This window comes from Mustela lutreola, chromosome 4, assembly GCF_030435805.1.
Source record: "Mustela lutreola isolate mMusLut2 chromosome 4, mMusLut2.pri, whole genome shotgun sequence".
Classification (NCBI taxonomy): domain Eukaryota; kingdom Metazoa; phylum Chordata; class Mammalia; order Carnivora; family Mustelidae; genus Mustela; species Mustela lutreola.
In genome coordinates, this window is record NC_081293.1 from 62,681,558 (window position 1) to 62,694,156 (window position 12,599).

A 12,599-nucleotide genomic window follows, 5' to 3' on the forward strand; every position below is an offset into this window, starting at 1 on the left:
ATTTATTTGTAATAGTTGGTTCTTTCAGCTTTTTGATCAGAGTAAGTTCAAGTGCCTAAAAGTAGAGGATACATCTCTATCCCAACTGCCACACACCCCCTTCCTTGCTTCTCTCCTCCCAGCACTGTACGGGCTCTGTAAACACCTGCGGGATTTCTTCTGTCTCTACTTCTTTCTTCCTTCACTTACACCCTCCAGGAAGGCTACTGTGCGCTTGAGTTCTCCTATTACAGTGCCTATTAGCATGCTGGCTTTGTGCCAGCCTGCTTATTCCATCCACAACATAGGTCTAGAGAGCCCAAGAATTCAAATTCTGCCTTCACCCTGGGGAGCGGTGTGTGTCCATGATGGTCCTCTGGCCCTTGCCGTTTGAAAGCCCTGACCTCGGCTTTCCTCTCCTCAGAAATACCAAAGAAAAGAGATGAAGTTGGCGCAGGTGACCTGTTTCTTCTCTAGTGGGCCCAGCTAGTCTCTCAATACTCAAATAGCTGTTCCCTTTCCGGAGCTGGGTCCCCCCCACCTCCAACCCACCCCACTCCACCCCACCCCACCCCAGAGAAGGATGTAGCGACCAGAACACTGTACTTGGAGTCTGAAGAGCAGGCTGCAAGTTTGAACACCACTACTTATCAGCTGCGTGATTTTAGGCAAGTCACTTTAGCTTTCTTATTGCTTACCACGGAGTGGCTTGCTTGAAATGAGTGTGCCTAGACTTCGTTCCATTAGCATTCTTTAAAAAAGAAGACAAAGAAGAAGGTGGTTACAGGAAGTATCTACTGACCCGTTTCCAGCAGAGGTTCAAGGGAGGGCCTCCCAGGACTGGTCCCAGGTGCCTTCCCGGGAGCCGGCGGAGCCTCTCGGCTGCTCTTGGTCGCCCCTACCCCAGTCCACCCCAGGCACACCGCAGGTTTGACAGGGTGTAGCTCTTCAGAGAGGTTTGAGTTGTTGGAAAGCTCCGGATAATTCCAGAGGGTCAGTCACTCCCACTTGCGCACTCTAACGCGCTAGTCAGACGGGCCAGACAAGCCCGCCTCTCCTCGGTGGGGCCCCCTTCCCGGCCTCACCCCCAAACTCAGCCTCCTCCTTCGGGAAGGGTAACAGGCGAGGACCGCAAGTCTCTCCTATGCCAGTGCCGCCCCCATCCTGCGTCGGGCCCTTTGCGCTCTTCTCAGCCGGCACTTGGGCGTCCAGGAGCTCCCCCTCCGGGCGGCGCGGGGTGGCCACCGACGGGGTTGTCAGCAGCACCCGCCGCGGGGCGGCCCCGGCGACTCGCCCGCCCATGTGCGTGGAGAGGAGCGAAGCTCTAGCAGTAGCCGCGCCAGCTCCTGCTGGGTGCGTGTGGGTGCCTCACCTACGAGGCCGGCGGGGGCCGTAACCCGAGTCCCGCTGCCACGACCCACATTTGCATAATTTGGCTCCCCCCCACCCCGCCTTCCTTCGGACTCAAGGCTGGAGATGCGAGTCGGGCTCCCCTCCGAGGCGTCGTCTTGCCGGTGGTCAGCGCGGGGGCCGCGGGACCGGCCGGAGCGCAGGCGGAGTGGGCTGGCGCACGTGGTAAGAGCGCAGCTTTCTTTTCTTTCTTTCTTTCTTTTTTTTTTTTTTTTAAATAAGAAATGGGACTTTGCACGTTTACACCGAGGGTGGGGTATCTACAAGGGCACTAACGTCGCTATGATTTCCTTCCTTTCCCTTTTATTTTTATCTCCAACTGGAAAAAGAGCGCGCAGCGCGAGCGGTAAACTTTCCCAATCTTCTTCTGGGCGTTTGGTCAGGAAAGTGGTCGGCCGCTCGAGAAGACGATTCCGCGGCGGGCAGGGGGAGACGCGACGCTTGGGCGGAGGAGCAGAAGGCGCTGCCGGCCTCCCCCGGGGCTTTCACCGCCGCGCGCCCGCCGCGGTGGGAGCGGGCTGGCTGCGGCGGCGGCCGCGGCAGGTGAGCGGCGGGAGAGCCGCCTGCAGCGCCTAGCTTCCTCCACGGCGTGGCGTCGTGGTTCTCGCCCGCCCGGGCCCCCACGAGGCTGGGGCCGTCCCGGGCCGGGGGCGGGAAAGGGCCTGGCTCGGCCAGGCCCCAGAGGCTGCCCCCGCGCTTCATCCCAGGTCTTGGCGGCTTTGGGGCGCAACGAAACCAGGCAGGCGGCGGCGGGCCGGCTTGGGCACCTGGGAGCAGCCTCCCGCGGGGCCCGGGTCAAGCCGGGAGCGCTGCGGCGGTGGGACGGGAGGCGGGAGTGGTGCGTGCAGCGAGCCAGAACCCACCGCTTTATGGACCTCTAGAAAGTTTTTTTTTTTTTTTTTTTTTAATTGCTTTGGGAACTAAACAGGAAGGTTTCCATCCGGGACAGTTTTGTTGTTGTTGTCGTTATTTTTACTCGAAAAGGGAAACGCGTGTGGGGGTGATGGCGGCTCGAAATTGGCCTTAGCGACGCAGTTGGCTGTCACTCTGGACCTCGCTGGGCTCACCGAGGTGGCTCTTGGCGAGGCAAAGCAACAAGATTCTTCCAAATGTGCGTGTTGTTGAGTAGGGCTCCGGGGAGGGCAGGGCGTACCCGCCGAGTGTAGCCGTTCGGGGGTCGGGGGCTGCCGGTTCGGCGAGAGAAGGTGAGGAGGGGCGTCTTGGCAAGGCACCCAGTGTAGCAAGCCCTGGCGCGCGCTTGGCGGGCCGGGCGCTCTGTTGGCGAAGCAGGCGCCCCGGCGCGCTGTCAACAGGGAGGTGTGTAGCGTAAGGTGTGCGAGTGGGTGTGTGAAGAAGGCAGCGGGGGCGGGAGTGTGTGTAGCGGAAGTGGAGCGTGTGTGAGTGTAAGAGTGTGTGTGCGTGTGCGCGGCGGGGCAGGGTGAGTGTCCAAGCCTCCATCTGGACGCCCCCACACAGCCGACCGCCCAGACGCGCCGGGAAGGGCGCCCGCTCCGCGCAGCAGCTGAAGGGGGGCGGGGAGCGCGCGGGCAGAGGAGGGGGGGGTGTCTCCGGCTGAGGATTTCTCTCGAAGCTCGCCGCAGTTATTCTGATCCTCCTAGGGTCTACTCCCCAGCCCCAAGATGCCCGAAATACTTAAACAAACAAACAACCCCAAACCTGTTCCGTTTTCGCTCCTGTATAAATAGAACAGACTTTCCAAAAAAGCAATACCGCATTCACTCTTATCACCAGCCACTTCTTTCCACCAAGTAATTCAGAAAAAAACAGTCAGCTTCCGTGAATGCATGCAGCTTTTTTTTTTTTTTTTTTTTTTTTTTTCTTCGGTGCCTCCTTTTGCTTGCGGTTTTGAGCTGCCAAGAAAGTGAGTAGGGGTTTGACTGTAGTGTCTCGGCTCCGCTCGGTTTCTTTCCGAAGTTTAATTTTCCGGAATGGCTCCCAAACAAGGGCTGGGGAGGCGGAGCCGCCGGCACCGGATCTTCGCCTTTTTTGGAAAGTCCCGGAGAACCGGAATTCCTCCCCGCCCGGGGAGACCTCGCCGCAGCTAGGACCCGCAAGCTCTTCCCGGGTGGCCTGAGCCAGACTCGCGGCGCGCTCGCTCCCAGCTGGGCCCTGCGCCCAGGATGGGAACTGGGCCTCGGGCTGCGCGCCCTAGACCCCAGCGATTCCCCACTGAGAGCCGGGAGTCGCGAGCCCGGCGGAGCCCGCGCTGCCGAGCCCGTATGCAAATCGGCCATGTGACGGCAAGAAGCCGCCTGGCCCAGCCCTGTTCCTCAGTCCATATATGGGCAGCGACGTCACGGGCATTGAGGACCTGCCCATAAATACTTACAGCAACACTTTCCGTCTAACCGAGAGAGCAGCAATTGATTAATAGCTCGGCGAGGGGACACACTGACTGTTATAACAACACTACACCAGCAACTCCTGGCTTCCCAGCCGGAACACAGGAGAGAGTCAGTGGCAAATAGTCATTTTCTTCTTTCTTAGAAAAAATAGCAACTTGTTTGCTAGTTTTATTTGTTGGATTTTTTTTTTTTTTTTTTTTTTTTGTGGTTGCTTTTAAGCGTGGAGGGCAAAAGGAGATACCAACTTAGACTCAGTCCAATCCCTCTCCAAAACGGCTTCTCTGACGCTCCAGGTAGAGAGGGAGTTGGGTCTCCAGGTTGTGCGAGGAGCAAATGATGACCGCCAAGGCCGTAGACAAAATCCCAGTAACTCTCAGTGGTTTTGTGCACCAGCTGTCTGACAACATCTACCCGGTGGAGGACCTCGCCGCCACGTCGGTGACCATCTTCCCCAATGCCGAACTGGGAGGCCCCTTTGACCAGATGAACGGAGTAGCCGGAGGTAAGCCGCATGCCTCCTTCGCGGGCTGGGACCCACGCGGCTCGAAGGTGGTGGGTGGGGTGCGGTGCGTGTGCAGGACTTGGAGGAGAGGTTTGGGGCGCGAGGTGGACGGTGTTGACCCTGCCCGGTGCAGGAGAAGCCCGCGGGAGCAAGGACCCGATCGCTGGAGCTGGGCGCGCGGGCAAAAGCACCCAGTCGTCAGGGAGCGGGCGTGCGTGCGCCGCGGCGCGCCCAGCCCCCGGCGGGCGCGGGGATGAGAGTAGAAGAGGTGCCCGACCAGGCGTCGGGCTTGTGCCGGCTCGTGGGCCGCCGGTACCCAGGCCTCCCCTCTCCCGGGGAAGGGACAAAGTGACGAGAAAGTTCGGGGCTCCGGAGGAGAGCTGGAAAGCCGAGCGGCCGAGAAGCGCCAGAAGAAAGCGTCCGCCGCTCCCTCCCGGGCAGAACCGACCCCGGGAAAAATCTCCGAGCGCGTTCCGGGAGCGGCCAGAAGGAGCGCCCCCACCTGCGCGCCGCCCGCGAAGTTGAGGGGGTTGGCGAGGCGGGAAGAAGGAGGAGGAGGAGGGCGGGCAACGGCGGGAAGCGGCCCCCTGGCTGCCGAAGGAGGCCCGCGGGGGCACCGGCGCCGCTGGTTTCCTTGGCGATACAGTGGAAAGTGGTCCGCCGCTGTCCCCGCTCCTTCCTCGAAGCTCCGCTACTGGCTTTGGGCTGGGGCGTGCGGGTGTTGGACAAGGCTGAGAAGGTTGGGAAAGGAAGGAAACCTATCGATTCCTTCCACTGCAGCGCCCCATACCCTCCAGCAGCCGTCAGCTGTAGCGCAGCGGGAGAGGGAGGGAGGTAAGCACCGCGGAGGGGTAGCAGCCAGAAATCACTGATCTCTTTCTCAGGCTCCCCTCTCCAGCGGCACTGGCTGGGATCAGTCTCCTGGTTAGTGTCTCCTCTGGAGCCGCAGCCGTGGGACCCCCAGACAAAGAAGAGGGAGAGAATTTCCAGGCAGATGGGGGATTTTTGATATTGTTGTTGCTATTATTGGGTATTTTTATTGGGGATGAGAGCCACAGATGGCTGTGTGTGGGGGGGTTGGGAGTAGCTCATCCTGGCTTTCCTGGAGGTAGTTTGAGTCCCAGACTGTCACTGGCTGCCCGTGGGATCCTAGGCTACCCTCTTCTTACTGTCTTTGGTCTGCGGTTTTCCCACCTGTTGGACTCTGCCCCAACTCTACTATGCCAGGATCTTGGGATTTGGGAATGGACGTATTAGAGGTCCTACGGGCCTCTAATTAGAGGGGATAACAAGAGATTCTTGGCTGCATTACCATTGCTCCACCTCCATTGTTTCTATTCCCTCCCCAGATGGCATGATCAACATTGACATGACTGGAGAGAAGAGGTCCTTGGATCTCCCATATCCCAGCAGCTTTGCTCCCGTCTCTGCACCTAGAAACCAGACCTTCACGTACATGGGCAAGTTCTCCATTGACCCCCAGTACCCTGGTGCCAGCTGCTACCCAGAAGGCATCATCAATATTGTGAGTGCAGGCATCCTGCAAGGGGTTACCTCCCCAGCTTCGACCACAGCCTCGTCCAGCGTCACGTCTGCTTCCCCCAACCCACTGGCCACAGGACCCCTGGGTGTGTGCACCATGTCTCAGACCCAGCCTGACCTGGACCAACTGTACTCTCCACCGCCACCTCCTCCTTATTCTGGCTGTGCAGGAGACATCTACCAGGACCCCTCGGCATTCCTGTCAGCAGCCACCACCTCCAGCTCCTCCTCTCTGGCCTACCCACCACCTCCTTCCTACCCCTCCCCTAAGCCAGCCACGGACCCCGGTCTCTTTCCCATGATCCCAGACTATCCTGGATTCTTCCAACCACAGTGTCCAAGAGACCTACATGGTACAGCTGGCCCAGACCGCAAACCCTTTCCCTGCCCTCTGGACTCCTTGCGAGTCCCTCCTCCACTCACTCCACTCTCCACCATTCGCAACTTCACCCTGGGGGGCCCCAGTTCTGGGGCCACAGGGCCAGGGGCCAGTGGAGGCAGTGAGGGACCCCGGCTGCCTGGCAGCAGCTCAGCCGCCGCTGCAGCCGCCGCTTATAACCCGCACCACCTGCCGCTGCGGCCCATTCTGAGGCCTCGCAAGTACCCCAACAGGCCTAGCAAGACCCCAGTGCACGAGAGGCCCTACCCGTGCCCAGCAGAAGGCTGTGACCGCCGCTTCTCCCGCTCTGACGAGCTGACCCGACACATCCGAATCCACACGGGACACAAGCCCTTCCAGTGTCGGATTTGCATGCGCAACTTCAGCCGCAGTGACCACCTCACTACCCACATCCGCACCCACACGGGCGAGAAGCCTTTCGCCTGTGACTACTGCGGCCGCAAGTTTGCCCGGAGTGACGAGAGGAAGCGCCACACCAAGATCCACCTGAGACAGAAGGAGCGCAAAAGCAGTGCCCCCTCCTCAGCCGTGCCAGCTGCGTCCACGGCCTCGTGCCCCGGAAGTGCACAGGCTGGGGGGCCCCTGTGCGGCAGCACCAGCGGCACGCTGGGTGGAGGATCTCTGGCCCCTTGCTCTTCTCGGACCCGAACACCTTGAGATGAGACTCAGGCTGACACACCAGCTCCCTGAGGCCCCGGAGGCCCTTCGTCCCCTGGTCCACTCGAGCTGCACAACAAACACTACCAACCCTGTCCTGCCCCTCTGTCCCCTCCCTGGGCCAAGGGCCTTGGTGGAGCCCAGCACTGCCCCCTTTCCACCTAGAAGCAGGTCCTTCCTGAAACTTAGTCCACTTTAGTCTCTCTTAGGTGAGTTGACTCTCACCTCAAGTTAATGAGTGGGGAGGCTCCGAAGGGGGTCAGGTGGGGGCCCCTGGCCTAGAGGGCTGAGGCCTGACCCTGCTTTAAAGGGTTGTTTGACCAGGTTTTGCTTCCCCTGCTCTCTCATATTTTGTCCCATTACAGATTTTTTGACTCTGGACGTCCCAATTGGAGACTTTTTCTACAGTAGGTTGGGAGATGCTGCTCCTTTCAGGTGGGGGCAGCAGAAAGAAGGAAAGCTGATGTGCACTTTATGGCTTGGGACTGATTTGGGGATTCTGTACAGTGAATGAAGCATGGCCTTTATGCTGCATTCTGTGGCCCTAGAACAGTGAATCAAAGCTTATCTAGTTGTTCCACCCCTTTAAGCAGTATGTATTATAAACTCAGAGAACGGAAGTGCAATGTGATGGGAGGGACATAGCAGTATCTGCTCCTTTTTGAGTTGAGAAACAGAGAGGCTATTTTTTCAGTGTATATCCACTCAGATTTTGTGTATTTTTGATGTGCACTGTTCTCCAAGTTCTGAACCTTTGGGAAGAAAAGTAAAGCATTTATGATCTCTCGCAACGAGTCAGAGGTTAACTTATTTAAAGGGGGATGTACATATATTCTCTGAAACTAGGATGCATGCAGTCGTGTTGGAAGTGTCCTCGGTGCCTTGTGTGATGTGGACAATGTTACAGGGTCTGCATGTAAATGGGTTGCCTTACTATGAAAAAAAAATCACTCCCTGGGTTTAGTATGGCTGTATATTTCTGCCTATTAATATTTGGATTTTTTTTTTTTTTAGAAAGTATATTTTTGTATGCTCTGTTTTGTGACTTAAAAGTGTTACCTTTGTAGTCGAATTGCAGATAAGAATGTAAATAATATTACTGGAGCTGACTTGTTTGGTTATTAGCTCTTAATAGTTGTGGAACTATAAATGATTTATTCTAACGCAAAAACCACTAACTGAAGTTCAGATAATGGATGGTTTATGACTATAGTGTAAATAAATACTTTTCAACAATATCTTTGCTGCAGAAATCATTTATGAAAGATTTCCTGGGCAGGAATTCCATGGTTATCCAGTGGGTTTTAGTGCTTTGACCAAGCCAGGATCTCCAAATTTTCTTTGCTGGCCTTTCAACACCAGCCCGCTCACCCCCAAAGCAATCTCCATTCATAATCAAACACTAGTGTTCCGGGGATTTCCCCCATGCATTAGTGTAAAAGTGGGGAGGCGTTGTTTTGACTCATTGTTCCGTCCTCTATAACAGCCTATAGCTTCTCTTGGCTCCTGAGTGGGCTCCGGAAAATAAATACTTACAAACAAGTGCCCACTCGGAGACTACACATTTGTGGCTCCTTTCAGAACCCTGACCAAGGCCAGGAACTCAGACGAGATGTGGCTTTGTGGAAAGTGTGGTGGCGTGGTCAAGCTGGAAATGACTTTTAGGTTCCAGGATTAGTTTCATGACCACAGAAAACTTTTTGAAAAAGGCTATCGCCTCTTCAGATCAGAAATGCACCCAGACACTGCTGAAGGCAGCATTAATGGGTTGCCAAAGGAATTACCCCAGGACTCATTTCTCTCTAGTCTTCTCTCCCTGATTAGCCCTATTTGGAAGGATCACTAATCTGCTATAGGTTTGGCGGGTCTAGAGACTATCAAAATACCCAGCTCATTAGATAAGATAGGTGTACAGCAATCTAAGAAAATCTCAAAGAAAGACACTTTTTTGCCTAATTAAATAGGCAAATTAAATAGGCATTTATGGGCCTCCATGGGTACTGGCTAATGGTTTGCAAAAGAATACACTATAGAGTTCATTTTATTGCAAGCCTTTAGCAGTGGTTTTAAAATATAAAAGTCATATGAAGTAAGTGGTTGGGTCTCTGTGAACTTATCTACTCTAAAATTGGGCCTCAATATCATTTAAGTTCACCCGCAGCTTCTGGATCCTCACACATGTGTAACCTGTTGGAATACCCACTGTTCAGCTAGATCATCTGAAAACTGCCATCTCTTTGTTCTTTGCCACTGTCAGCCCCCTTCATACGTGGTTGATAATTGAAGGCCTTTATTTTAGAACAGCAGACAGTCACACCTACTTTTTGCCCTACAGAACACTGGAATTTTGAGATCTAACTTGTGGAAGTAATTAATCCTTTTATTTCCTCTCCTTCCGTATTTCCAAGATGCAGAGTACCTCTTTCTGTAACTATAAAATAGAAATTTCTAAACTGCAGTGCCAGATTGTTCTGGTAGCTCGTGTTACTCCATTAGATTTATATTTCCTAGTTTATCAGCATATTATCATCCTTGTTTGGCTAATTTTGTTAAAATATGTATAAAACAATGCCACATTTTGATAATTATGTTTTAAATGAATACTTCCTTACTACCAAAACTTCAACTTTTTACAAAGCAGGACAAAAAGTTTTTTTTGTCTGTTTGTTTAATTTTATCCATTTATTTTTGAGAGAGAAGAGATCACATGTAGGCAGAGTGTCAGGCAGAGGGAGAGGGAGAAGCAGGCTTCCCGATGAGCAGGGAGCCTGATGCGGGGCTCAATTCCGGGACCCAGCACCCAGCCCAGGGATCATGACCTGAGCTGAAGGCAGACACTTAACTGAGTGAGCCATCCAGGTGTCCCAGAAGTCATTTTTAAAAGAGTAAGATTATTTTGATGATTGTCAAATTCGTTAATCATTTTCACCTTGATGTGGGCTTGAAGTGGTATAACATACCATAAGGAACACATCTTGGTGTTTTTTCAGACAACTTGGTCACTTTTACTTGATTTTAACATGTCAGATCAATTTATAATCTAAAAACAATGTTGTAACATCGAGGGTATTGTCATACAGGTGTTTCACTTTTTACTTTGCTCAAGAAATAAAGCATATAGAGCTCAGCCTGCTCCTTTTACATTCAATATGCTTTATTGAATATTTCTGATAGTACAGCTGTTACTGGGCATCCTTATTAAAAATAACTTCTTGGGGTGCCTGGGTGGCTGCTTCTTACCTGCTCATGCTCTCTCTCAAATTAATAAAATCTTAAAAAAACACACACACAAACTTCTGGAGAATAATTGCTTAAAGATCATAATGCATTTGCTCTGGTTCACTGCATATCAAAAATAGGTCTATTAAACCTAAATCAGGTCTTCAATTATTCATAAATCAGTGTATTTAAGTACCAACCACTAATGAAATTAAGCCAAACTGCTTGATACATATTAAAAGTGGCTGTAGTGATATTTTAACTGTTCTACGCGCACACACACACACACACACACGTCTATGTATATATATATGGTGGGAATGAATGGTCAGCATCAATTACTTAAGATGCTGCCAATCCAAATGGCAGTTAAACTTCACAGAAAAAGTAAAGGTAAGAAATAAATTTAAGTCCAAAGATTCTTTCCTTCATGGATAAAAGTATTTTTGTTTTCTGGCACTAGTTTATTTCCTTTAGCTTAAATATAAAAGGAACTATTTTCTGTTGTAGCAAAATAACATGATTAGACAGCTTCAGATACGTTTTCAATCAGATTGTTTCAAAGCTCACTCTCAAGGAAATAGACTAAGTTTATATTATTACTTGGGTTTTAGAATCTGCAGAAAGCCACCTGTTTCCAGTATAATATAATCCTACTGTATAGACTAAATCTTTAACAGTAATTAAAATGTAGACATCATAGTATTTTTCTTCTCCATTTTGCAATAATCAAATAATCTAAACAATTTCAAACATGCCTTTATTTTCCATAAGTACACTGATTTTAATCCAGAAATATAAACATCTCTGGATCTGAAAATTCAGTATGTTGTATTTAGGGCTTAACAAATGATTTCCTTGACAGTAAGTGCTTCATTACACTGAAATGTTCAGTGGTTGACTTGTTTCTAACTTGGAGTTTAGAATTCAGACTAGGAGGGTTACAGAAGTGGCACTGCCCTCAGTTTAGAATTGAATGGTAGTGGTCTGAATCCTGAATTACAGACATACTGCTTTTTTGCTGAGCAGTGCAGCTAGGGCACAAGATATAGTCATTGGGATTAGAGGAGCAGTAACAGCCTTCTTCAGATGCCAAGGCTGAGGCACCTACGAGGGGACAATGCAAAAGGGGGAATAAAAGGTGTGGATTTTGGAAGAATTTAAGGACTATTAATTAGTCTTAAAAGTTCAGAAAACCCACTCCTGTTGACAAGTATTTCTTTAAAATGGGCCCCTGATTTTCATTAATAAACAGCAGTTAGTGTAAACTCAACCCATGCAAATCAAATCAAACTTTGTAAAAAATCAATTCTCGTAAAATAGGTAGGTACACAATAGTCTCTATTAATGTAACTGGCTTTTGATATAACCAGAGAATACAAAAGCTTTAGAAGTATTGAGACAGACATCTCATTCATGAGAGGCAATTATTGCATTTGTTATTCAACAGAAAAGTGATTAGTATCATTGTGCTCATTAGTCTGTGTAGAGGAAGACAAATTTTTCTCACAGCTGTTACTAAAATAGAGTCTATATATTGCAGGAATATATGGAAATACAACAGCAGCACATCAAGTCAGTCATGACCAACAGTTTTTATGCAGAGGTACCAGCTTTGCTGCACCACATTTTCTCTTTGTATTAAGAATATTCTTTCCTTAGTGGCTCACTGAAACAGGTTCAGTTTTCACCACTAATTTCCTCAGAATTTATTAATGAACTAAAAGTTTCACTGTTATCAAAATAAATTAGATATCATATTGCTATTCTGGCCTGAAGAATTTCAGTTATTCTTTTGAAAAGCACCTTAGTTTTTTTTTTCTTTCTTTTTTTTTTTTTAATTCAACTTGTATTTGAGAACTTTAAAGTTTGGAAAAACAATTCCTCCTTTATTACTGTCCTACCGGAAGAATGAGTTCTTGTTGGTTTAATATACACCAGGTTGTATTATATAGCATATATATCACTATCAACAATCTTTATAAGTTAATCAAATTTTGGCTATAATTCAGGACCGGGAGGTTATGTGATTGCTAACCATACACTTTCATTACTGTGCTATTAAAAACCCATTTTGTGAACTTTTTTAAAAGAAGATCATCATTTGCATATCTAGGATTATTTTTAAACTGAAAGGCATTAAAAAGTGCTTTAAACTGCCTCCAAGGCAGATTAAACTATACCAGAATGTGAAGCTACCAACAAACAATGTTAGCAATCCTGGAAGAAATGCTTGGCATTATGCCTGTCTCAGGTTTTACAACAGAGTGGCATTTTGCATTGAATAAGCATCTTTTTTGTTAAAAAAAAAAATCAAGAATGTTTTTCTAGCTAAAAAAATGGGAACAAATATTCCTTCACTCTGGGCCATTAGTAACCCAGTGTGCACAAAGAGGCAAGGGCACATACTGTTTTTCTACAGGGACAACGCTTTCCACCAATAGCAAATCTCCCTTTATTACAGACCTTAGAACTGGATTGCCATTTGGGCAAGTCAATCAAGAGGGCTTAGACAACAGCTGGG

The 12,599-nt window shown here is 50.1% G+C and overlaps 1 protein-coding gene across 1 annotated transcript; it reads left to right on the top strand.

Annotated features, from left to right (window-relative positions):
• Window positions 1–1,255: 1,255 nt before the first annotated feature.
• On the top strand, window positions 1,256–8,094 carry EGR2 (early growth response 2). The gene is made up of 3 exons (XM_059170140.1): window positions 1,256–1,554; window positions 4,149–4,257; window positions 5,607–8,094. The coding sequence occupies exons 1-3, from the start codon at window positions 1,456–1,458 to the stop codon at window positions 6,854–6,856; spliced, it is 1,458 nt and encodes a 485-aa protein (XP_059026123.1). The 5' UTR covers window positions 1,256–1,455; the 3' UTR covers window positions 6,857–8,094.
• The last annotated feature ends 4,505 nt before the right edge of the window (window positions 8,095–12,599 follow it).

What these genes read in the sequence shown, in the direction of transcription:
- EGR2 (XM_059170140.1), top strand. Translation starts at nt 1,456, where the DNA reads ATGCGAGTCGGGCTCCCCTCCGAGGCGTCGTCTTGCCGGTGGTCAGCG. An exon ending in GGAGTGGGCTGGCGCACGTG is followed by an intron (nt 1,555 to 4,148) that starts GTAAGAGCGCAG and finishes TTTGTGCACCAG; the next exon opens with CTGTCTGACAACATCTACCC. An exon ending in GATGAACGGAGTAGCCGGAG is followed by an intron (nt 4,258 to 5,606) that starts GTAAGCCGCATG and finishes TTCCCTCCCCAG; the next exon opens with ATGGCATGATCAACATTGAC.